This window comes from Phoca vitulina, unplaced genomic scaffold (assembly GCF_004348235.1).
Source record: "Phoca vitulina isolate PV1807 unplaced genomic scaffold, GSC_HSeal_1.0 scaffold4, whole genome shotgun sequence".
NCBI lineage: Eukaryota > Metazoa > Chordata > Mammalia > Carnivora > Phocidae > Phoca > Phoca vitulina.
Window position 1 is genome coordinate 811,906 of NW_022589707.1, and position 24,939 is coordinate 836,844.

General features: G+C 50.7%; 2 protein-coding genes and 1 long non-coding RNA gene across 12 annotated transcripts in view; 1 reads left to right on the top strand and 2 right to left on the bottom strand.

The window, feature by feature from the left end:
- EZH2 (enhancer of zeste 2 polycomb repressive complex 2 subunit) overlaps positions 1–15,227 on the top strand; it is a 41,895-nt gene extending 26,668 nt beyond the window's left edge. For 3 of the 5 annotated variants that reach the window (XM_032401390.1, XM_032401391.1, XM_032401392.1), the window contains exons 8-19: positions 3,480–3,571; positions 4,952–5,192; positions 6,039–6,208; positions 6,570–6,664; positions 7,800–7,840; positions 8,182–8,307; positions 8,952–9,130; positions 10,375–10,470; positions 11,138–11,219; positions 11,905–11,985; positions 12,139–12,223; positions 14,898–15,227. In XM_032401390.1, coding sequence (XP_032257281.1) covers positions 3,480–3,571; positions 4,952–5,192; positions 6,039–6,208; positions 6,570–6,664; positions 7,800–7,840; positions 8,182–8,307; positions 8,952–9,130; positions 10,375–10,470; positions 11,138–11,219; positions 11,905–11,985; positions 12,139–12,223; positions 14,898–14,958 — 1,349 coding nt within the window. In that variant the 3' untranslated portion in view covers positions 14,959–15,227. Of the gene's footprint in view, positions 1–3,479; positions 3,572–4,951; positions 5,193–6,038; positions 6,209–6,569; positions 6,665–7,799; positions 7,841–8,181; positions 8,308–8,951; positions 9,131–10,374; positions 10,471–11,137; positions 14,308–14,897 lie in introns of those variants that run through there. The other 2 variants (XM_032401389.1, XM_032401388.1) reach the window with 1 other exon arrangement.
- On the bottom strand, positions 9,188–14,944 carry LOC116630680. The gene is made up of 3 exons (XR_004298987.1): positions 14,856–14,944; positions 14,301–14,405; positions 9,188–10,429 (listed from the first exon to the last, which is right to left on the bottom strand). It is a non-coding gene; the product is annotated as an uncharacterized LOC116630680 (long non-coding RNA).
- A 3,905-nt stretch (positions 15,228–19,132) lies between the features above and the next one.
- The window catches only part of CUL1 (cullin 1), a 100,345-nt gene continuing 94,538 nt past the window's right edge, over positions 19,133–24,939 (bottom strand). For all 6 annotated transcript variants that reach the window (XM_032401383.1, XM_032401384.1, XM_032401386.1 and 3 more), the window contains 5 exons: positions 21,919–21,966; positions 21,757–21,839; positions 21,176–21,281; positions 20,647–20,760; positions 19,133–19,666 (listed from right to left, as the gene is read on the bottom strand). In XM_032401383.1, coding sequence (XP_032257274.1) covers positions 19,586–19,666; positions 20,647–20,760; positions 21,176–21,281; positions 21,757–21,839; positions 21,919–21,966 — 432 coding nt within the window. In that variant the 3' untranslated portion in view covers positions 19,133–19,585. The remainder of the gene's footprint in view (positions 19,667–20,646; positions 20,761–21,175; positions 21,282–21,756; positions 21,840–21,918; positions 21,967–24,939) is intronic.

Consider the following 24,939-nt stretch of genomic DNA (forward strand, 5'->3'; position numbering starts at 1 on the left):
CCTATTCAATAAGAATTCTTTTTTTTTTTTTTTTTTAAAAGATTTAATTATTTGACAGAGAGACACAGTGAGAGAGGGAACACAGCAGGCAGAGGGAGAGGGAGAAGCAGGCTCCCCGCTGAGCATGGAGCCCCATGTGGGACTCGATCCCAGGACGCCAGGATCATGACCTGAGCCGAAGGCAGACGCTTAAGGACTGAGCTGCCCAGGCGCCCCTGCAATAAGAATTCTTAATACCAGGTGCTAATCAGAGCAGACAGGATCAGTACTTTGAGCAGAAGCTAATGTACTGATATGTGTTCATTTATTCTGTCATATTTATCACTTGACAACCAGCTGAAAAAGTATTTAAGGGAAGTGTTGTATTACGGAGAGGGGCAGTTTCTCTTGCTCCATGGGCAAGCTTGCTGGATGAGGGTCTCAGCACACCTGCCCTCTAACTAGCCACACAAACTATTCTCTTTGGTCCTGTTTCCTAACTTGTAAAATCACCACTGGAAATAGGTGATTGCTGAGGTTTGTCCCAACTCTGAAATTCTCTGATTCCCCAGTTCTATGTTTGAGGTATCATTATTTGGTGAAACATTAGAAGGTCCTGAGGGTCTACTCTGTAAAAACATACCATTTTTTAGAATTGCCAGTTGACTCACTTATAGGGATAGGGAAGAGCTGGGACTGTATCCCAACGGTCTTTCTGCCTTTGAAAACCTTCACATTTTTCATCAAGGTTTTATAGGTTGCTTTTGAAATTACAAAAAAAAAAACCACCCCAAAACCAAAAGCCAACATTCCATGTTCTCCCCTTTTTGTAAAGTTTTTAAGAAAGCAGCTTGCTTCAATTTTCTAATAATTTTCTTGATCAGGGAATTTTACATAATCTCCGCCCATATTATATTTAGCTTGAAAAATATTTTATTATTTTATTTTTTTTTAAAAAGATGTTATTTATTTGACAGAGAGAGACACAGCAAGAGAGGGAACACAAGCAGGGGGAGTGGGAGAGGGAGAAGCAGGCTTCCCGCCGAGCAGGGAGCCCGATGCGGGGCTCGATCCCAGGACCCTGAGATCATGACCTGAGCCGAAGGCAGACGCTTAACGACTGAGCCACCCAGGCGCCCCTTGAAAAATATTTTAATAACTGATTTGAAATACTAGCATTTCAAGATGCCTATGTGAAAATATTAAGTATTTTGAAAATCTCAAATAGTTAAGACATTTCTAGAAGAGGGAATTCTTTATATTAAAGAACTAGTTTTCTTAATTGAGGTTTGAAATTCTGAGGGAAGTCTAGTAAGGAGAATAGTTCTTTCTTGAGCTTAATGCTATGTGAAATTAAGAATGTTTTTTACCTTTGATTATTAGTGTGTTAACTTTTCCTTCATGGCCAGACCTTGGCTGCTGAGTGCTGTGTGACTGATGTCTCTGTGGTGTCTCCCCGCCCAGGACTGGTGGGGGCTGCCCCCTCCTCTGTGCATGTGTGTGCCTTCGTATGTCACTGGATCAGGTGAAATCGAGAACATCAGTCTTTATATAAATAGGGGAGACATCCACACTAAAAACAAATTTTACCAAAAATAGATCACTCCGTTTGTGCTGCTAACTGGCTAAGGACGATCTTGTTTTTTGGATCAATGTAATTCCTTGCTGCTGCTGTGACTTTAACTTTTTATAGGCTCAGACGTTGTATTTTAGGGGTCCTCACCTGTTCAGAAATGTAATCCAGTGCTAAATTAGTTGTGGTATCAGTCTATCATTTCACAGGGAAATCTAACACACACTTGAAACAGAATTTGAACCTTGAATTTCTACTTCAAAAAACATACCTTTGTCTTTTTTTCCTTATTTCCCTCATCAGTCTGTCTTTCCCATTTAAGTTCTGTGGATAGAAGTATGGCTTTTTAGAGACTTTTTTTTTTTTTTTTAATGTATTTGTTTTTGGGGGCAGAGAACATGTGCTTGAGTTGGGGGAGGGGCAGAGGCAGAGGGAGAGAATCTCAAAACAGACTCCACGTTGAGTACACAGCCTGACTTGGGGCTCAATCCCATGACTCATGAGATCAGGACCTAAGCTGAAATCACAAGTTGGACGCTTAACCGACTGAGCCATCCAGGTGCCCCTACAGATGTTTTAAAAATGGTTTGTTTCATGAATGTGTCACTTAACTTTTATCCAAATTAAGATAATTTTCATCTTGTGTAATTCTAAACAGGGCATTTCTAGCATTTGCCTTAATAGCTGGAAGTAGGCTTTCTCAAGGGTTTCTGCAAGTTTTCACTGCTGTGCGTTCATGTTTAGTTTGCCCTTGTACTAGGATTTGAATCTTTGTTATCACATTATTTGGGGATTTTAAGTTTCAAACACTTCTTTCTAGAACCTGTTTTATGTGACCATGTGTTTCCTGGAGAAGGGTGCTGACTACAGGCTCTCACTAGATTCCTGAATTGTGTCTGATCTGAAGAAACTGAATTTCAGTAGTCTGAGGCTGTCCTTTTATTTAAAAGTTTATTTATTTAATCCCTACACCTAACATGGGGTTTGAACGCTGCATGCTCTTCCAACTGAGCTAGCCAGGCGCCCTTGTCCTCTTTATTTTTAAAGATTTATTTATTTTAGAGAGACAGCGTGCACAAGCAGGGGGGAAGGCAGAGGGTGAGGGAGGGAAGCAGACTCCCCGCTGAGCAGGGAGCCCGATGCGGGGCTCGATCTTATGACCCTGAGACCATGACCTGAGCCAAAACCAAGAGTCGGCTGCTTTATTATTTTTTTTATTTTATTTATTATTATTTTTAAAGATTTTATTTATTTATTTGACAGAGATAGAGAGTGCACAAGTAGGCAGAGAGGCAGGCAGAGGGAGAGGGAGAAGCAGGCTTCCTGTGGAGCAGGGAGCCCGATGCGGGGCTCGATCCCAGGACCCCGGGATCATGACCTGAGCCGAAGGCAGACGCTTAACCAACTGAGCCACCCAGGCATCCCATCCTCTTTATTTTAAAAAAATAGTTATTTAACAAGGGCTGTCCTATTTTTCTCCATTTTGACAAGCCGATTGTTGAACTTCATTTGGAAATCAAGAAATTGTAGATGCTGGAATTCTTTTGGTAAAAATAGGAAATCTGATTTCCTTGTAGAGGGGATGTATCAGTTTCTCTGGAAATATTAAAGACTAAATAAATGTTCATAATCAGACTTTAGAGTTATGTGCATCAATTATACTTGTAAGGAGAAAAATAGGGAATCACTAATTATTTCAGAATTTACTGTTTCCTCCCTGGTTAGGGGTTGGTGGGGAGGAGTGGCAGTGTTCCAGGGGAGAGTCGAGAATATGTGGAGATGATTCAGTAAGAGCTTGAAGGAAAGTTCTGTCATGGAAATAATACTTTGGCAAGTTTGTAATGTATTAAGTGACTTTTTCCATTGAAACGGTGGAAATGAAAAAGTAAATATAGTTATATTTGGATATTTTATGTTTACTTTGCAGCTTTTCATGCAACACCCAATACTTACAAGCGGAAGAACACAGAGACGGCTCTAGACAACAAACCGTGTGGCCCGCAGTGTTACCAGCACTTGGTAAGCTCGCGCGCTGCCTGATCAGAGGGCACTGGAGGAGTCTTGCTGGCGGACTGAAGGCAGCGTGGTACTGTTGCTCCCGTACTTGGCTGTGTACTGGGCAGGGATGCTCACCCGTGCGGGTTCCTTCCCAGCCGCTATGTACTGCACGTTCTAGTCCTTCGTGAATCTTGTATTACTCTTTGCCTGTCTGTGTTAATCCCTTCAGCAACCTTCTGAGGCCTTTAGGATCAAGGACTCTTACACCTGCCCCCACGTTTATGAGCGTGAGAAGCACAGGTAGCCCCCTAAGCCCCAGAAGCTCGGTGAGCCTTCCTCAGCGTAGCCCTTCTCAAGTCTTAGACCCATGGTAGTTTGAGTCAGGTGGTCGGTCCCACAGGTTTTGTTTTTTTAAATGATGGAGAAAAGGTAAGGGTTTAGGAGAATATGAGGTAGGAAAGTTGTTTTTTACGGGTACTATCTTATTTTTACCATTTCCCCTCTTTGAACCAAGCCACTCCTACCTAGGAACTAAATGGGTATATATTGCCTGTTGGATTTTGGACAGAAGATTCATTGAATGGCACCTGCAGAAGGTATCCTATTTTTAAGCAATTTGGTTTTTATAGAATGAAGTGTAAAACTGTTGGCTGCTCTCAAACTTCTCCCTTCTACTACCACTAAAGATGGAATTCTTGAGCACTATTTTATAATACTCTGTAAAGGCAGAATTTTATTTGGCTCATCTAAGATGTTTCTGTGGTCTCTCTATAATCCATGATCTTACTGTTGTTTCATACTCTCTAAGACTGGATTATTGGACTTGCTGATGCAGAATGTAATGCTCACAGCCTTGCTCCTCAGGCTCCTTTCACATCTTCTGGGGGCTGTGCATCCCTCACCGGAAAAAAAATGGGATGTTTTAATAGTAAGGCAGGAAGTGACAGAGTCTGGCATGTTTCTCTATTTTATATTCTTCTTGTGTACTTTAAATATTATCGGAGAGAGGTATCTTAAGAAAGCCTGAAATAGGAAAGTATGACTCTGGATGCACATTAGGTATGATTCTTCGCATAAAAGTTCATATTTAAAGAGACTTATTTTTTATATTATATTACGTTTTAACTTATTACAATCACTTTATATAGTTCGCAAGCTCATAGAATTGTCTTGTCTAATTTCATCCCCTGTAGCACAAAGAGAACGTATATGTACCTTTCTGAAAGTTTTGAACTATCAAAAGCAGATAGCCAAGAGCATCTAGATACGGAAATGATGATTTGTAAAAATGGATATTGTGATATATTTATTGACTAACTTGCTTTATGCAATCCTTTTTTTCTCATCTAACAAAACGAGTTGTAGAACTTGACCTTGATGTGTACATTTTTCACTTTGTAGGAGGGAGCAAAGGAGTTCGCTGCCGCCCTCACCGCGGAGCGGATCAAGACCCCGCCGAAGCGGCCCGGCGGCCGCAGGAGAGGCAGGCTCCCCACCAACAGCAGCCGGCCCAGCACCCCCACCATCAACGTGCTGGAGTCCAAGGACACAGACAGTGACAGGGAAGCAGGGACCGAGACGGGCGGGGAGAACAACGATAAAGAGGAGGAGGAGAAAAAGGACGAGACTTCCAGCTCCTCCGGTAAGACCCGGATGAAGGGTGTGGGATGGGTCGTGCACTTCGCTCAGTGGGTTAGTTCTCGGTGTAAGGACAAATCTGAGAGCAGAGATTCCTCAGGGTGTGGAACGGAATTTCTGCCTGCACCCCAACCCGGGCCTGTGAGGACTGCCTGCCCGATTGTTGGAAGGTTGACGATCCCATGTGTTGTCAGGTGGGGTGTCGCTGTCCTTTCTCCATCCTTCTTGGACAGGACATCGTTCGCTTTAATCCGGTGGCTCTTCTGGGGGTAGTTTTGATTAGGAGAGCCCATGGGCACTCCCGACCAGTGTTCTACTGCTGGGCTTGTCCTTGTCCTTTCAGCCTGTGACTTACACCATGAGCAACAGCGGTAGACCCCCTCAATTTACATTGTTTTAAAGTAAGCTTACACCCAATGCGGGGCATGAACTCAAGACCCTGAGATAGAGAGCCACGTGCTTCTCTGAGCCAGCCTGCCACCCCTCAGCTTGTACTTTAGAAGGTTGTGTTAAAGGCAACCCAACCTTGTGTTCCATGGGAGGCTTGATTGTTTATTCTCAAGATGGTTCACTTCCTGCTTTTTTCTTAAGCACAACCTGAGTTTTACTTTATTTTATTTTGTTTATTTGAGAGAGAAAGAGCATAAGTGGAGGGGAGGGGCAGAGGGACAAGCAGACTCCCCACAGAGCAGGGAGCCCGATGCGGGGCTCAATCCCGGGACTCTGGGACCATGACCTGAGCTGAAGGCAGACATTCAACCGACTGAGCTACCCAGGCCCTGTGGTTTTACTTCTTAATACTGTTTTCCAGTTGTCATTTTTTGACCAGTGCTTAATTTTGGTTTTCTAGAAGCGAATTCTCGGTGTCAAACGCCAATAAAGATGAAGCCCAACATTGAGCCTCCGGAGAACGTGGAGTGGAGCGGTGCTGAGGCCTCGATGTTCAGGGTCCTCATCGGCACATATTATGACAATTTCTGTGCCATTGCTAGGCTCATTGGGACCAAAACTTGTCGACAGGTAAGCACATCTGATAAAATACTGTTCAGGAACTTGAGATAGAGGGAAACCAAGTCGTCACTGTCCAAACAGAAGACCATTCGTGGTTATCCTCCAGCTCCTGTTCATCTCGTTTTTCACTGAGAAAAACGATCCTTCCGACTTGAGATATTTCGGGGAGTGGATCTACCAAGCCAGGAAGACTGGAGGCTAGCCTTGCGCCTCTTGCCCAGAGCGTGGTGGCGGCCGCTCTCCCCGCACGAGGGTCGGGTCAGCGTGTGCTTCCCGCTGTGTCCCCGGCCCGTGCCGAGCCGGAGAGGTTTCTGGTGCGGGCGAGTCTCACGCACGGCGCTCAGGGCCCTGTGACTCTGCCTCTTGTCAGGTGTATGAGTTTCGCGTCAAAGAATCGAGTATCATAGCTCCGGCCCCGGCCGAGGATGTGGACACCCCGCCGAGGAAGAAGAAGAGGAAACACCGGTAAGCCTGTGTGCGGCCGGCCGAGGGTCACCGGGGCGCTTCTGCGGCGGGGTCGGGTCGGGTCGGCGTAGGCGCTCGCTCAGCTTTCTCTCTTAAGAGCACAGCAGCGTGCAGTCGACTCGGGGTGTGGGGGGTCTTAAAAGTGACGGGCACCAGTGCTGCGTTTTCATTAAGGAAACCTAGTTAGTGGCTTCTGCAGGAAAGGCTCCCCTGCTCGGAGATGGACCGAGGATGTGGCCCTGGGCTGACGGCGCGGAGCTGGCTTTAGTCTAGCAGCCTGACTGGTGTCCATGTGCGGGGGTGCTTGCGGCCTGGTGAAGGTCACCTTCCACAGAGGCTCGTGCCAGCGAGGAGCGCAGGGAGGGTTTTCAGGTGGACTACCTTCGGAAGCACAGAGCCCAAAACCGTGCGGGTCTGCTCTTTCCTCCTGCCCCCATGGTCTCTGGAGAGCAGCATAGTTGGGTAAGGGGTAGAGAACTACACTTCCGACCGTGCACACGCTCACGTTCCCTTTATGAAAGGTGGGACCGACTTCATTTAGAACTGGAAGAAAGAACTTAGTTTTTGCCATAGGAATTTAGGCTTTAGTAGATGCAGCTGAGTTTCTTGGTTGAGTTCTGATCATCCAGCTCTGTGGAATGGCTACAGATGCCTGAAATTAGAGAACGATACGACTGCACGCTGAGCCCAGGTAGACGTGGGCCACCACAGAAAGCCAGGGCCGGAGAGGAGGCGGCCGTGCTCCTGCGTGGTGACAGCTGACCCTCAGACGACATGGGGCCACCTCCATGTGTTTTCTGGTCCTGTAAATAGAGTTTCCCCATATTTTCTTCTCTCTAGCTTACTTTATTGTAAGAACACAGTATATAATATGGATGACATAGAAAATCTGTACTAATCAATTAATTACCAGTAAGGCTTTTGGTCCACAGGCTGAGTTTTTGGAGAGTCAGAACTTACATGCAGATTTTGGATGGTGTGGGATGTTTGCACCCCAAACCCCACGTTGTTCAAGGGTCAGCTGTCCTTGGATTCAGAGCGCTGTCAGGTTCGGGGTACACGCAGACCCGTCTGAGTAGTTTCCGTTGATCTGCCCCTGGCTTCACAAACGTGACTTACGTCTTGTGTCTTGCAGGTTGTGGGCTGCCCACTGCAGAAAGATACAGCTGAAAAAGGGTTAGCATCTTTCTGTTCAACTTCATCATTAACTTAAAAATGTCTACTCGTTTGTTTTAAGAATAGTAATTGGATTAGTGTTTGGGATATTCTGATATAATTGACTTCTGTACATTAAAGCCCTGGAGACGGAGGATGTCTGCTGATTCACTTCCAGTCAGTCCTCTGGGATCGGGGGGACAGTGCTCGGGGCTCGCCAAGCACGTGAGGGGTGGGAGGTAGTATCTGCCGTCATTCTGTAAACAAGTACAGTGTGGAAGAGCTGCTGCATGCTAGGTGTAACGGGGAGAATATAGTCTTGGCCGTTGTGTTTGATCGCCTCTGGATCTGTCCTTACGCAGACGGCTCCTCCAACCACGTTTACAACTACCAGCCCTGTGACCATCCACGGCAGCCTTGTGACAGTTCGTGCCCTTGTGTGATAGCACAAAATTTTTGTGAAAAGTTTTGTCAATGTAGTTCAGAGTGTAAGTATTTGTTTTGTTTTGATGAATTGCATGAGAATTACAGAGGCTTTTGGTCAGCAGTTTAAACTAGTAAGCCAAACAAGATTTTAGGAAATGCATTTACCCTACAAAGATTTATGGGGTGCCGTAACGGGCTCTGCGCTAGTGGCCAGTGCGTCTGTGGGCAGGTTAGGCGGAATTGGATTGTTTAAATTAAATCATAGTAGAGTTGGGACAGAGTAAAGGGCATCTAGAAATGGCTGCCCAGGTCCTCTGGCTACTGGAAATCGTCAGTGCGCTGGGCTCAGAATTCAGCCTAACGGTGACTGGAAACATTGAACGAAACAGCACAGGCAGCTTGGAAAGCAAGGAAGTGTCTAGAACTCTGGACCCTTAGAAGGGTCACGAACCATGGCTCTTATAAAATGGGTGTGAAGGAAGGGCTTAGACTAAATAAAACAGCTTTTAAGTACACGTACCACCTACCAAATACGAATGGAAAGCCCGAAGCTCAGTGGTGATTGTTCTCAGTAGTGACAGCTCTCACTTCCTGTCCCTTCACGGGTTTCCTCTCGGTCTGGGCGGGCGGGGGTGGGGGGACCCGGTGGGGACCGGTGGTGAGGGTTCCGCAGGGTTTCCACGTGACGAGGAATGTCCTTCCGAAGGTCAGAACCGCTTCCCCGGCTGCCGCTGCAAAGCTCAGTGCAACACGAAGCAGTGTCCGTGCTACCTGGCCGTGCGCGAGTGCGACCCCGACCTGTGCCTCACGTGCGGCGCTGCCGACCACTGGGACAGCAAGAACGTGTCCTGCAAGAACTGCAGCATCCAGCGCGGCTCCAAGAAGGTACCCCCCCCGCCCCCCACCGGGGCCGCGCGCCGCTGCCCTTAGTGAAAGCCACGGGGCTTCCTGATGGGACAGCAGGCGGGAGGGACGGCGGGAGGTGGGGGCGTTATGGGCCCTTAGGCAGTCTTCCATTTCCTACGGGACGCCTTCCCCTGGTGTAAGGTGAACCAGCCCCTAATGGCACCAGGTTCTGGAGAGGGATTTTTCTAGTATATAGAAGTCGTTCTCTAGTCTCCATGTGAATACATGGTGTGCCCGTCAGAACACAGAGACCCAGGTTTTGCACACTTCCTTTCCGTTTCTTTAATGACCTTGAGGACACAGCCGGGACCACCACGGAGCTGTGGCCTGCGAGGTACAGGCAGGGGACGGTAACTGGAGCCCCAGGAAGGTGATGACCGAGCAGAAGAACCTGCCAGCATCGTTTGGGGGAAGCTCACTGTCTGATTTTAGGGTAGACCCAGGGTTTCTTCTTCGGTTACTAAATGTTAGCTGTTAGAACAGGGCCTGCCCTATATGACATAATCCTTTCTCTAAGTGCTGTGTGTGTCCGCTTGCTAGTCCTTCTAACTATAACCATGAACCCCAACCCAGGCCTTCTGGCCCTGAACCCCCTGCTGCTGAGGTCATGGCCTGTGTGGCCCATGGGCTGGGGGGGAGGCGGACAACGGACACACGGACGACATTCGCATCTTAGGTTCCTGAGCCGTCATAGGACGCAACTGGGATCTCGTGCGGGGCAGTCGTGCCCTCCACCAGAAACTCTGGTCCTGGCAGCAGCTGTGTGTTGGCTGTGATGGGTTCAGGGGTCAGGTGGTTTTCTTATTCTAGGTTAATTTCGTTCTCACGTCCTAGTGATGCTGGGACAGTCCCCGGGGCCCCCCCGCTCAGTCCTCACCATCTCCTTTCTCCCTCACCCCATACTTGTCCTTACACCATAAACTCCGCTCTGTTCAGAAACTGTTCATGTTGACACACCTTCTTCTGAAACAGAAGATAACATACTTTTTTACCAACTGGGTTTCATTTGTTTAACGGTAGGGTCAGATACTGCTTTAAAGCAAACCATGGTTTTCCAATACCTGGGAGGCTGGCCCCTCGGTCAGGGTGCTCAGGGCTCTCCTGCCGACAGCGTCTGGTTGAATGGCTGCTTTCGAATGGGGCTGAGGCCGGACAGTGGGTCATCCTGCAGTTAACGTGTCAGCACGCTTTGCCGATGCGATTGAGTGCGCTTTCTTCTCTAGCATTTATTGCTGGCACCATCTGATGTGGCAGGCTGGGGGATTTTCATCAAAGATCCTGTACAGAAAAACGAATTCATCTCGGAGTACTGTGGAGAGGTAAGGCAAGAGTAACCAGTTTCAGGCAGTTCAGTGTATACTGGTCTCATATATTCGTGTGGGATCGTAGGTAACTTTGTTTTGGGTTGATGTCATTGGACGAGTCTATTGGGTTTGATTAGAAGTGAATTAATAAAAAATGCCTTTTCAGCTTGGACTTAACTCCTGCTTGTGGGTTTGGCTTGCTTGGTAAATAGACTGCTTCAGTCCTTGTCACATTTAGCATTTATCATCTAGGGACAAGGTGGGGAACAAGAGCTTTGTGCTGTAGAGTCTGCCCTAGTTAATCCACAGCCTAATTGATAAGGATCTAGAAACGACAGTGTCATTAATCATATGCCTTTTTACTTGTAAAGTTAGGGAAAAACCATCGGGCTGGCTTCATTTTGCAATTAACCCAACCAGTTTGTATTTTTTCTTCAGTGAAAAAAGACTTTTTGTTAATCACTTTCTGCATCCTTTTGATGTGGAAATGTTATTTCAATGAGTTGAAGTCCTTAAAAGATCCTGGTTCTAAACACCAGCACGCAGCCTGCGACCAGCTGCAGGGACGGTGGTTGGGGTTCCTCATGAAGGTCTCAGATTCTCCTGAGGAGCTTGTGTGTGTGCGCCTGCCGGTCTCGATCACCTAATCCAAAACAATCTTATCCTCTGCCTTCCTTTTTAGATTATTTCTCAAGATGAAGCAGACAGAAGAGGGAAAGTGTATGATAAATACATGTGCAGCTTTCTGTTCAACTTAAACAATGGTATGTTTGACCTGAGGCCATCTGGGAGCCCTCCGCTGGTTGGAGTCTGGACGTGAAGGCGGGGGGGGAGGGGGGTCCATCTTCACCTTACGGGCGCCTGGGATCCCTTACTCCCTGGCACAGGCTTCGGAACGGGCTGTGTGTTCGTAAGCCCACCAGGCTGGAGCAGACGGCTCGGAGCTTGCTGCCGACGACCTGGGCCTGGGGTCCGCTTGGTCCCCCGCCTCTGTCATGAGTGCTCCAACTGACTGGGGACCAAGGGGCTGGAGCGCTGAATTGGGCAGCCTTTCCTGGACTTCCCTGGGTGTTCTCGAAGGCTGTGAGAGTAAGGAAGCGGGTTTTTAGATGATGATGTTCTCGGCTAGAGGATATCAGGTTGCAGTAGGTGTTGCTGGGGGGGGGCGGGGGGGGGTGTTGTGCTTGACCCCCAGCCTCAGAGTAACTCAGCTGGGACACGGAGCAGAAGGTCTTTTTGTGAACGTGTTCCACAGAGAGAAGAATGAAAAAAAATAATTTTAAACGTGAAATGCTTACTCTTGAAGTTAGGAATTTCGATTCCGTGTTTTGTAAAGGCAAGCGCTGAAGAACGAGAGCCAGGAGCATCTCTGGAACTGTAATGACTTCAGGTGTACAGACCTAGGCCTGAAACGGTTCACTTGATGACGCTTATTTTCTCTCTCTTTAGATTTTGTGGTGGATGCAACCCGCAAGGGTAACAAAATCCGTTTTGCAAATCATTCAGTAAATCCAAACTGCTATGCAAAAGGTAGGTGCTAATGGAGCCAGGATTCCCAAGAGAAGCTCTTGCAGACCAGTGCTGGACTGGAGTGGCCCTGGGACACATGCTGGTGTGTGCGGGTCGGGCGCTCCCGGGGCCTGTCTTCATGCGACTCACACCAGTGTGTGTTTCTCGTTCCAGTTATGATGGTGAACGGCGATCACAGGATAGGGATTTTTGCTAAGAGGGCCATCCAGACTGGTGAAGAGCTGTTTTTTGATTACAGGTTGGTAACAGCATATTTCTGGTGTGACCTGAGGGCTTTATCTTCCTGAAGTCTGAGCTGTGGACAAAGGCTGTCTCTTCTCTCTGTCGGATCTTCTGTTCTTAGAGGGATTTGTTCCTGGTCATCTGTCAGGGGCAGCGGTGGGCATTTAGGTGTACTTTCTTGGTAACGTAGTTCCCACTACACAAGTAATGGTGATTTTTGAAAGGCAGGCAGAGCTCGGATATTGCGGGTTCGGCTCCCGACCACTGCAGTAAAGTGAATGGTAATCTTCCTGCCGGTGGAGGGTGGGGGCGGCGCTGGCGGCCGCGCGGGGTCCCCGGACAACCGTGCAGGTCCCCGCACCGACGGCTCGCCCGGCAGCGCACTTTCTCGGCGGCGGGCGCGTCTCCCCCCCAGGACCGCTGCCTTCGGAATGGGAGTCGGGCCTCTCGGGCCCCGCCGCCGCCGCCGCATCAGCTGAGCTTCTGTCACGCGCCGGATCCTCTGTCCCCCCGGCAGGGGACTCGGGAACCCCCGTGCTTGGCTCGTCCCGGAGCAGCACCTGCTCGGCCGGTCCCGTGTGCTCCCGAGCTTGCGGCACGTCGGTCCCCGCTTCAGGCCGCGCTCCTCGTTCTGTTCTGCTGCCGCTTTGTCGTCCTGGTTCGAGAGCGCGGGCGGAGCGGACTGAGCCTCGTTCTTCAGCCCCCGAGGGTTTGCAGACCGGCCCTGAGCGCCGGCTTCAGCTGCGGGCCACCGGCCGCGTGAGCCCCTCGCGACAGGGCGGCCTGGCCCGCGGAGCTCGGCAGCCGGGCGCTGCCTTCCCCTCGGCGGCCGTGGGAGGCCTGGCTGGCGTCTCCTTCCGAGAGCGGGCGGCTCCGTCGGCGCTGAACACCTGGGGCTTCGCGCGGCCTCCTGCATCGCTCAGCTCAGCTGGACCTTCTGGAAGACCGGCCGCTTCCCCGCGCTCCCCTGGTCATGGAGCCGGCCTCTTCCCCCCAGCCTCCTGCGCCGGCCTCTGCCCGCTCGGGTTCCCTGGTGCGGGTCTCCCCTCTCGGCCGCCCTAGAGCGGAGGGGAGCGCGGGCCTCGCTCTGGATTCGGCTTTGGCTTAAGGGAATGTGTGGCTGGTGTGGTCTCCTGTCCAGACCACTGTCCCTGTCCCCAGGCCAGCAGTAAGGCTGTTTCGCTTTCTTACCATTCTCGTGTTCACCAAAGTAGCACTTTTTTAAGTTTATCATCATCAATCTTCTACACCCAACGTGGGGCTCCAACTAACGACTCCCAAGACCAAGGGTCACACGCTTTTGCGACCAACCCAGCCGGGCGCCCTTGGGGTAGCACTTTTAATTTCCTTCGAGACCTTTTCCTTTGCATTGACGACTTGGCTCACTGGCGGAAGAGGTCTAGCTTCCGGCGTTATCTGGCTTTTCAACATGTCTTCCTCCCTGAGCTTCATCGGTTCTCGTTTTTGATTTAAAGGGAGACCTGTGACTCCTCCTTCACTTGAACACCCAGAGGCCACTGTAGGGTTATTAACCGGGGACTAGGGAGGCGGGGGGGGGGGGAACAGCCGGTCAGTGGAGCAGTCAGAACGCACATGCCGTTTCTCTGTCACCTCCATCAGCCCCTGTGGGTGCGGTTCGTGCACCCCAATCACAGTAGTAACATCCACAGTCCCTGATCACAGATCACCATAGCACATGTAATAATAATGGAAACATTGGAAATACTGTGAGAATTACCAAAATCTCACCCAGAAACACAAAGTGAGCAAGTGCTGTTGGAAAAATGGCACCAGCAGAGTCGCTGGAGGCAGGGCTGCCGCAAACCCTCGGGGGGGGTGTGTGTGGGGGGGGGGGGGGGGGGGGTGTATTTGCGAGGCAACACCATGCGGTCTGCCCGTGTGGGGAAGGAACGCAGGCAGCCCGCGTTGGAGCCCGCTGGTGACGGCGTTCCCGGCCAGCTCCGCAGCGAGCTCGCGGATTCCAGGCCGTTCTGGGGTCCGGGCGGCAGTGTGTTCTCTAACTGCTCCAGTACTTCCTACAGCCCAACCGTTTAGTACTTTCACGGCCAACGCATGGCTGGCTCATACCCTACCTGGTCGGCGTCTGGGTCCTTCCTGTGGGAAGTCGTGCTTCCTGGCAGGGTGCTGAGGACACGCGGCGCCCCTGGACCTCACAAGCGTCAGGCTGGCAGGGTAGTCTGGGGGGGTGAGTTGACAAGAACGTATATTTAGATGCAAGCAGAGGACTTTGTAGGCAAATAAATCCTGTGGCTGACTGGTTGTCCCCTTAAGAAGCTTAAGTTTTGAGGATTGAGAACGAGGCCACATGTAGCCACTCTTCATGGCACCTGCCGCACGATGGCAGGCGAGCTCGAGACCACCCCGCCCGGAGCCGGGGAAGCCCCCCTCCTGCAGGGCAAGGTCACGGCTTCCCCGTGCGTGGCGGCCGGGGTCATGGTCCTGGCCACATCAGCCGCCTTCCAAAGCAGCGTGTCGGGGCCCGAGGGGAGGAAGCCGGGGAAGGGTTGTGCGAACGGGCCTGTCCAGGTCTCAGCTAGCCTCGAGCCGGTGCCCCAGCTGCGGGCGGGCGGGCGGAGACGCGGGGCGCGCTCACGACCCGAAGCAGGCCGGCCGGGGTGAACGCTCACCTGGGCTGGACGCCGGCTCACGCCTTTCTCGTGCCGTTTCAGATACAGCCAGGCTGACGCCCTCAAGTACGTGGGCATCGAAAGAGAAATGGAAATCCCTTGACGTCTGCTACCTCCTCCTTCCCCTCCTCCTTTCTGGAACAGCTGCCTTAGCTTCAGGAACCTCGAGTACTGTGGGCAATTTAGAGAAATAAAATGCAGTTTGAAATTCTGAATTTGCAAAGTACTGTAAGAATAATTTATAGTAATGAGTTTAAAAATCAACTTTTTATTGCCTTCTCACCAGCTGCAGAGTGTTTTGTACCAGTGAATTTTTGCAATAATGCAGTATGGTACATTTTTCAACTTTGAATAAAGAATACTTGAACTTCCTCCCGTTGTTGGGTCGTTGGTACCGGTCTGTCCATTCCCAGGACCGCGGTGAGGAGAGCACTCGCCTCCGGCTGCTGGGCGCTCGACCACCACGGGGCAAAGTCCTTGTTCATACGTAATGGCAACAAACGTAGAATACACATTTATGGCATATATGTAAGATACATGATGTGTATAATTGATAATTGGTCAACACCAGTATTGCCTGGTAGTAAGTGAAAGCTGCCGGTCAGGGACGAAGCCTGTGAGCCTCGTTCTCCACGTGGCCACTCGCAGCCGGACCCGCCGGCGACAGCTCTGAACTCCATGGAAGGTCTGGACTCAGACGCTCAGAAACCTTTCCCGCCTACGGAAGGGGATGGTAGGACCAAACTCGTTTTCTTTCTTGAAGAAAAGATTCAGACCCCCCTCCCCCAACTTGAGCGTCACGGCTGGACTGACAGCTGTCACCAGCCTGGGCTTACATAACGTGGTAATACTGAATGTGAGACGTATAATTAAAACCTACCTTTCCAGTTACACAAACACGGACAAGACTGGTCTCCGCTGCACCGATGCGCCCGCCGTAGCACTGCCAGGCCTAAAGTAAGGTAATTGCCATTTCGCTCTGGCAACGAGAAGACCTGGCCTCGGACGCCCATGTCGTATGTGCTGCTCTGCTCTTCTCGGCTGTGTTTGGTCTTATGGGACATGGGGACAGACCGCTTTCTTCCCCGCCCCGAGATGGCGCCATACGCTCGGCGGGCCGCTGCTGACCCACGGAGGGCACCTACGGGGCTTGCCCGCGCTGGTACGTCCCGCCCTCGGCATTTGACGTGGATGCAGCCCATTTATTCTCTCTCAGGCAGTTGATGACCTGCCCCACAGGATCTCCGGCTGCGGAGCTGCTTCTAGCCCTGGTTTTTCTACTGTTGACCGCTCCCAGGCTGTCCCCTGGTGTCAACAGCTGGGGGTGGATCCTTGAGTCCCGGAGGTCCTGTTCGCTCAGGACACCAGAGACCCACATGCATCCTCCAGACAAAGTACAAATTTTCACGGAGAGCAGTCACTTTGAGCACCTCACAGCAAGCTTTCTGTACCTGGATTTGAAGAGCACCTCTCCAGTGTCCTATTCACGGTGAACACAGATTCTCCGACCCAATCACACGTGACAAAGGGCATCCTGGATCACATCTGGCCTGCTTTCGATTTTCCTTTATTTATAAAGTGGCAGGGGTGGGCCACAGAGCTTGGCATACAAAGTATTCAAACACCCAATTAAAGCCAAAATGGGGGGGAAAAGGCTAAATTTAAAAAGAGAGTGCCCCCCCTTCCCCTCCACTGGGAGGTGACTGTGTGTGAGCCTGGTGCTTATTTCCCAACAGAAAACCTAGGGCTAAGGAGGACGAACCTAGGAGTCAAGTACTGCATCAGGATAAAGATGTGTTCCGACAGTTTAGGAGTATCCTACCTTGTTCATTTTGGATGGATGACCACAGCCTGACAAGGCTGCCCTGCTGGCCAATTTCTGTGCTGCCACTGGTCATAAAGAACCACGGGCAGGTGACCCAGGGCTGTAATGACGGTCTCGACATCCACAGACCAACCCACGGGCAGATCTGAGGGCGCTGAGAACTAACATTCTGCTTGGCAACATTATTTTCAATCGGTAGTTTCTGACAAAAATGCAAACTGTAAGCATCCACCTAGAAGCTGCTTAATTATCTTCCAATATTTTCTTGGTTTATCCAATCTCCAACCTTCACGGTAGCCATTCAGTGACGCCAAGTCCTGGCTTCCGCGTCCACGCGGACGCGCCGCAACTGCCCCTGTCCCCACAGCTGCGTGTGAACTCACACCTTGTGTAATTTAAACGTGTACGCAGGTCATCACGAAAGGTTCCTGATGTGAACATTTTCAAAGAACTTCAGTATTCTGTTGATCATTTTAGGAGCTTTGGGCTTTTACTGGAAAGAGCTGAAGATGCGTACACTTCAGCCCCCCGTTGGGACAGGATTCGAGAAGTGGTGCAACAGATCCGGTGGGCAGAGCCTTTGATGTGACCGGTCCCTCCAGGAAGGCGGCTTAAGAAACGTCCACACTCACCTGTGAGGGCAAGTCCGTTTGGTCCGCCACTGGACAGGTGCATGAGGTGAGGTTCAGGGAACAAAAGCAAGTCACCCAACCAGCCAAGTTACTGTGATTTCTAAAAAAAAAAAAAAAAAAAAAAAAAAAAAATTAAAAGGGGGACTCAATTCAGGGATCGCAGAAATCCTGATTTCTTTCAAAGGAAAATTAGATACCAGTGTTCAGCAAGGAGACAGGCCAGTCAATGGGAATATTTTAAATTGCAGGTGCCCTTGTTCCCCTACCCACTGTTGTCCCCTTACCCGAGCCACCTGGGGCCTGACCGGTAGTGTTCCCGGCTGCTTTCCCGCAAAGCCCCTGCCAGGTGCTTGGGCACCTGTCTACACAGGCCCGTCTGACAGCGGCCCGCGCGGAGCCTGTTACCCTCAGAGACTGCCGACTAAGGTCCTAGCGCGCAGGTGTCCTCCCCGGGTGAGAGGAACCCGGCCCCTCAGGCCCCGGCCTCCACAGCCACAGCCCGCGCTCTCCCCCTCCGGCTTAGCCTCTGCACGGGGACCGCGCGCCGCAGGCCCCTGGGGACCTCGGAACAGACCTGTGGTTCATCGGCACGTGTGGGACCTCGGTTTTCGGGGCTGGCATTCGGAGGCACCTCATTTTGCCAGACGTGGGCAGTTTGGGGAAGAAAGGCAAAACGCACGGAGTTTTTCTTTCTACACCGGTGCAGTGGCCCTTTACCGAGCGTGAGGGGGACGGGGACGGGGTGAGCACGTGGGAGGGCCGCCTGACTCACCCGCTCGCCGGCCGCGTGTCCTGCCGTGTACCCCGGGGTCCCTTCTCCATCCGGGACGCCTTCGACACCCCGGCCCGGTCTCAGGAAGTCTCTCCCACCTTCGACAGAAGGACACAAGCGCTGAGAGGACGTGGGGGGGCAAGGCCAGCATGCATGGGGAGCCCCGGGCACCCCTGCTTTCTGTTTACGGTGGGAATCTTTGTAAAACTGGTAAAGATACATTATAGACACCGGAAGCTGTGACATGAACGCTATTACCGTTGTTTTTATCAGATTTAAACAAACCTGCAGGTGCCAAAGCTTCCAAGAAATGGGGGGAACTGCACTTCCGCGTCTTCCACGTGTCACTGATCAGGGCACGGGTGGAGGTGCAGGTGCTCCCGTCCCTGGAGGAAGCCGGGCCGCGGACAAGAGTCTCTGCCACCACCTCCTCTCCCTTCTGTCCCCTGGCCAGCAGGTGACTGCAAAAGGGGCTCGCTAGCACGTGGCCCAGCCTGTGCAGCGCGGCTTGGAGCTCGGGCCCCCACGACCCCCGCCCCGCCCCCGGCTGCTGGCCTGTCAGCAGTGGGAGGCGGGGGTCTCGCCGCTGTCCTCGGGCCAGGGCCGGGGGGCTGTCTTACCAGGAGGAGTGGACGTGCTCGTCCTGAACTGTCGCCCGTGTGTGCGAACCACCGTCGGAAGCGGAGGCGGGCGTGAGCACGCACGGGGGCCCGTGGCCGTGGGGACAGGGTGGCGGAGAGGCAGGGAGCCGGCACCAAGCCCCCTCCTCTCCCCGTGGCCCCCACCCGGGAAAGGGGGCACTCCCCGCGAGAGGCCAGTCCTCCCGAGCGGCCAAGAGGAGCAACACGCTTCCAGCAAGTCCCAGAGAGACGCAGGAGCGTGTGGGGAGAGACGGGGGGGCTTACGGTTTTAAGATGTAAAAAACATTTTCAGTCTGAAGAATGCAGCCTTTTCTACAGGAAGACATGGGGTTATAAATCTGCACAATCATTACAGCTTTTACTTACATGTAGGAATTAGTAAAACTTAAAACAACACCAAATGCGACTTGTACAGAAATCCTTTAATTTTCTTTATTTTCACACATTAAAAAATGAAACACACTATACAAATGGTTTCTCATAGCAGATTACACGTGGGTCCATTAGCCTTGCTCTCAAAGTGCTGCCAACGCTGTAAAGCTGCCAAGGACGACAGCGGTTAACCCCGTGGCCGATGGATTGATTTAAATGCAGTAGCATGCAGCCCTCAGCAGGGGAGCTTCGAGTCCCCTCTGTTCTTAAATTAGGTTAAATGGCGTTGGCGTCCATATTTACAGACTTGAAATGTATCAATCCTGAGCAGTTCTGATGTACACCTGAGACCAGCTGCTGGGGAGTCTCGGTCTCAGTTTTAAAAAGGGAGGTCCAGATGGCGGCAGGCTGGCTGCTCTGAACTTGAGTTGTTCTCTCCACCAGGAACTGTTTGCTGTGGGTCGCACAGTCAGACCCTTCTAGAAGGGTTAAGCCAAGTAACTGTAGGTGTCCTTTTCACCGTCAACTCGCTCCAAATATTCTTTCTCGATCAGAATGTCAATGCATTTCTGGGCATTATTTTAAAAAAGGGAGAGGTAGCGAAAGGGGAAGAGAAACACGTTTGTTATCAGAACAGAGCTGGCCACCCTCAGCAGGGACGCTCCCCCCCGCCCCCGAGAGCTCAGTCAGGGAGCGACTTCACCCCCTGCGCCCCTTCAGCACGCTGCTTTCCTTCCCGGGCAGCCAAGACCTTGCTTTCCAGAATGGGAAAGTGCCCATTCCGTCAAAGTCCCCGCTGAGAGGGGCCTGCATCCCTCCAGGCCTCCCCACACCCCGGCCCCTGGGCCAGGCGCCGCACCAGCCGCCAGCTCCCGGCTACACGCGATCCCAGGGGGTAGAGGGGGCCTCCCGCCTGCCGGGGAGTCACCGCTCAGCTGCCGCCCTTGGGGGCTCCGCACCGGCTGCCGTTCAGCCATGTGGTCTCAGGGAGCCGCCGGGTTTCTATTTCCAACAGCCCACTAGACCGAGGCAGGTAGCCATCGCCCGGAGCTGCGGTCGGCTCACACGGGGGAGGACCATCCAGCAGCGAAGGTGCACACGCCGCGGACAAACTACGGCCCAGGCGATCACCCCCAAGCGGGCCGAGGAGCGGGAACTCTCTAGAAGCCGGTTACACCGAGCTCCGAGGGAGGCAGCACTGCTGTGGGGGGCTACAGACAGGCCAGAGGGGATTCTGCGGGAGCAGAGCTACTGGCTAGGAGGCAGCAAGGGGGAAGCTTCTGGAATGCTGGTCACCCTCTAACCTCTTGATTTGGGTCTTGGTTGTACAAGTGTATTTACTTTGGGAAAATCAGCAAACCGAACACTTAGGATTTGTGCACGGCTCTGTAGATGCAGAGGTCAATAAAAAGATTTAAAAATTAAGCTTATTTTCTTATGTAGAAACCTGGTACGTATGAATAAGCCGAGTTCCTTCAATCTAGTGTTTGTTACACCTTTTCTCTTCTAACGTAAGAAACGGCGTGCTTCTGCTAGGTGATTCGTGTACCTTAATTACTGGGACCCGCGGTTTGAATCTCGAGGACAGCTGAGTGAGAACTTCTCCAAGCAGCTGCTGGTGCTTGAGGACCTTCCTCATCTTCATGATCCTCACGATGGCCGCCTGCGCCACCCAAGGGGGGAAACCAGGATGTCCCACTGTTAGAGCCGCCCTTCAGCACCCAGGACCACTGGCCAAGAGCCTGCTGTCCCTCCGCAGAGGACCGTGATTTCATAAACGCTAATAAGCACACGGCAGGATACGATGTTTCAACTCGAACGTAAGAAACATCAGTGTGTTTTGGTCTGATCTAATGATCTCGCCCAAGTACAGAGCACTTCAGAAATGAGAAAACGCTCAGTCCTCAGAGCCAGAGAGGCCGCCTCACCGTGACCCCCCGGCCCCGGCTCGTCCATGTCCCTGCCCCAGTCAGAAGCTGCTGCCAGCCTGGCGGCCGCCCCGACCCACACACAATGCAAGCCCGGCTTCGATCGGCCACCTCCGCGAGGGACACCACCCGACGCGGGCCCAGAGTCACCTGAATCAGCAGTTTGCGGTCTTCCTCAATATTTTTGTGTGTGGTTTCTTGTTCCTGCTTCTGTTCGGTTTTCATCGGCACGTTGATGTTAACCCTTAACTTCTTACTGTCAAGACATGAAGGAAACCAATCACTGTTGTTTCCAAAGACAGGCGCTGAAGGCTTCCTTCTGTTTTCACTCTGTAAGAAGCCCCCGCTCCGCAGGACCAGGGCAGAGGGCACGCGGCCTCCCACCCAGCCAGGGACAGGACACGTGCATCACGGGAGACGCAGCGCCTTCCTCTGCTCTCCCAAATTTGGTCAAATGAAATAAAATCAAGTCACTCGGACACAGAAGTCCAAACTTTCTCGCGGAGCCGTTTAAGGAGCCACCTGCCAGATGCAGAAACCACCAACACCTGAGATGGAGTTGCGTGGAGGAGTATCTGGGATCCTCAGATGGGACCCTGGCCGGGTGCTGGGGCCGCCCCACGCCACGCCCGGCCTCCGCCTGCAGCCCCGTTGCAGATGGGGGTGGGGGGAACGGACACAGGGACAGGAGTCTGTGGTCTAGAACCACCTACTTAGTAGATTTTCCTTACTTTTTATAACCGAGATATAATTTTATTAAGGTATCTGGCTTCAATTCCACCTCATCAACATTGGCATTTTCGTCTTCCAGGACCTGTCAAGAGACAATTGTTACTACACGGTCTCAGGACAAGGCTTTGTTCTAGCTTAACACAGAAAAGGCCCAAACATACCAGTAACTTCGACTTCAATAAAATCTGTAGGACTTGTGCCAAAATGTCCTGCAATTAAAGAGGAAAAGATAAAGAAAAAAAATACATTTCTCTTTGTGATACAAACCACATGCGATGCCATCATTCGTTTTCCTCAGAAACACAGCAGTCACCCAAACAGAAGGATGTACCCAGGGAAAAAAAGAGGTGTGCTTAAGGGGTCCCCTAAATTCACTACTGCCACCCGCACCCACTTCAAAGTGAAGCCAACCCCTTTCTGGCCTTGACCACCTAGTAATAAAAACCGACGACTCACGTTTAAATATTGAAACCACACTGATGTCCTCACTTAAACCTACGGGAACCTCTTCACCCCTCAGCTGCCTGACAGCTCGTCTTGGACACGGATCACCATAAAAGTAACGTTCAAGGGCTCCAGCAAGACCGGAGAGCACTCTGCTCCCGAAGATGACGGGGCTCAGTGGCAGCTGGGTGACCCCACTGTCGATTTCCTTCGCTGAACGCTAAGCACCATGTGGCACCTCTGGCCGTTTCCTAGCCTATAAACATGGGTGGTGGGTCACTTCCCGGCTCTCCTTCGGCTTTGGGATCCCATGACACCGGACAGTACCATCTGCCCCTTGTCCCCTGGATGCACACCCATCCCCACCTCCTACCCCGACGGACAGAGTGGGCCTGCCCTTGACTCTCAGGAAACCCATTCTGGTCCGAGGGCACAAACCTAAAGCCACGAAAGCGAGAGGCCTCTGGTCTAGTGACCAGGCCAGACCCGCAGAGCAGGACTGGGACACTGCCGGACGCATCTAGAAGGACACCGGCAGAGGTCTCACTCGTGAGCCAGATCTGATGGAAGAATGAGTGTGGAGCAGGGAGGGAGCACCCTCCCCGCATGGAGTGCTACTCTCGGCTGCAGACCAGTTGAGACAGGTGCAGCGAAAACCCATGGACCTGTCAGCTCTGCGGAGCAGGTGCCAAGGGCAGCGCCCTCCCCACAGCCTGTGGCGGCCTGGGCCTCTCCCCCGATGCGAGTCCTCCTGATGTGAGGAGGAATGAGAAAGACTTACATACAAAGGCGCAAATCCAGTTTGTTATTAGAATTTGCAGATGTACTTTGGACTAACTTGAAGCACGATCAAACAATAAATGATTTTCCTGACATTCAATGAGGCCAGTATTACCCTGACAGCAAAACCAGGCAAAAACATCCCAAGAAAACAACAGACCAATATTCCTGTGAATGCAGACGTAAAAATCCTCAAGCAAATACCAGCAAACCAAGCCCACCAGCATATAAAAAGTATTATATCCCATGCCCAGGTGGGGTTTACCCCAGGAATGTGAGGTTGCAACATAAGAAAAGCAATCAATCTACCACATTAATAAACAAAAAGCACATTTTTATCTCAATAGAGAAGCAGTTTAACCAAATTCAACACTCTGTCATGATGAAAACCCTAAAAAAAACAAAAAAAACAACAAAAAAAACCATGAATAGAAGGAAACTCCTTTAATAAAGGGAATCTAAGAAAAACCTATAGCTAATATCATACTTAATAGTAACAAGCTGAAGCTTTCCCCTAAGATCAGGAATAAGACAAGGATGCCAACTCACACCATCTCTATTCAACACTGTATTGGAAATTCTAGCCAAAGCAATCAGGCAAGAAAAATAAAAGGCATCCAAATAGGAAAAGGAAGTAAAACTAGCTGTACTTGCAGATGACATGACTGTGTATGAGAAAAACCACTAAAGAATCTTCAAAAAAATTAAAAAATTGAGTTCAGCCATATCTAGCAACGAACAAACAATTCCATTTACAAAAGCACCAAACACAATACTTAGGAATAAATTTAACCAAAGTGCAAGACTTGTAGATATAAAACTATGAAACACAATTTAGAGAAATGAAAGACAACGTATGTGAATGGAAAGCTGCTCATGGTCAGGAGTTGGAAGACTTACTACTCGTAAGACAAAGGTTACCACCCCCACCCCAAGCAATCCGCAGATTCGATGCAGCCTCTAACAACGGACAAGCGAATTCTGAAATTCATATGGGAATACGAGGGACTCGGAACAGCCAACACAATTTTGAAAAAGGACAAAGCTGGAGGTCTCAGCTTCAAAACTTACTACAAAACAGCAACCAAGATAATGTGATATTGTCATAAAGACAGACATACAGATTACTGGAAAAGAACTGAGAATCCACAAATACACCCATCCACCTACGGCCAACTGATTTTCAGTAAGGCAGTACCAATCAAGAGGGAAAGAAATCTTTGACTTTGAATCAGGCAATGGCTCCTTAGGACAACAAAAGCACAAGCAATAAAAGGAAAAGCAGCTCTATGTACAGAATATATAAAGAATTCTTACTACTCAACAATAAAAAAAACAACCCAAATAAAAAATGGGCACGGGCAGAGGATTCAAGTAGACATTTCCCTAAAGAATATATATATATAAATGGTCAATAAGAACCTGAGTAGACACTCAACATCATCAGTTGTTAGGGAAATGCAAATCAGAACCACAATGAAGGATTGTTTCATATCCACTAGGAGGGCTATAATTTAAAAAAAAAAAGAGAGAATGACAAATGTTGGCAAGGGTGTGGAGAAACTGGACCCTCCTACACGGCTGGTGAGCCCCTGAATGGATGCAGCCATCGTGGGGCAGTTGGGCTGTTCCTCAATGAGTTAAATCCATCATGACTCAGATATTTCACACCTAGGTATATACCCAAGAAAACTGAAAATATGTTCATATGACAACTTGCACACGAATGTTCACAGCAGCACTATTCCTAATAATTAAAATGTGGAAACAACCCAAATGTCCATCAACTGATGAATGGAGAAGCACAACGTGGTCCATCCATACACTGGAATGTATTTCAGCCATAAAACAGAATAAGAGAGATCTATACACTATCACACGGAGAAACCTTGAGAATACAAGTGAAAGGCAGACAGAAAAGGCACATACTATGACACCATTAACACAAAATGCCCAGA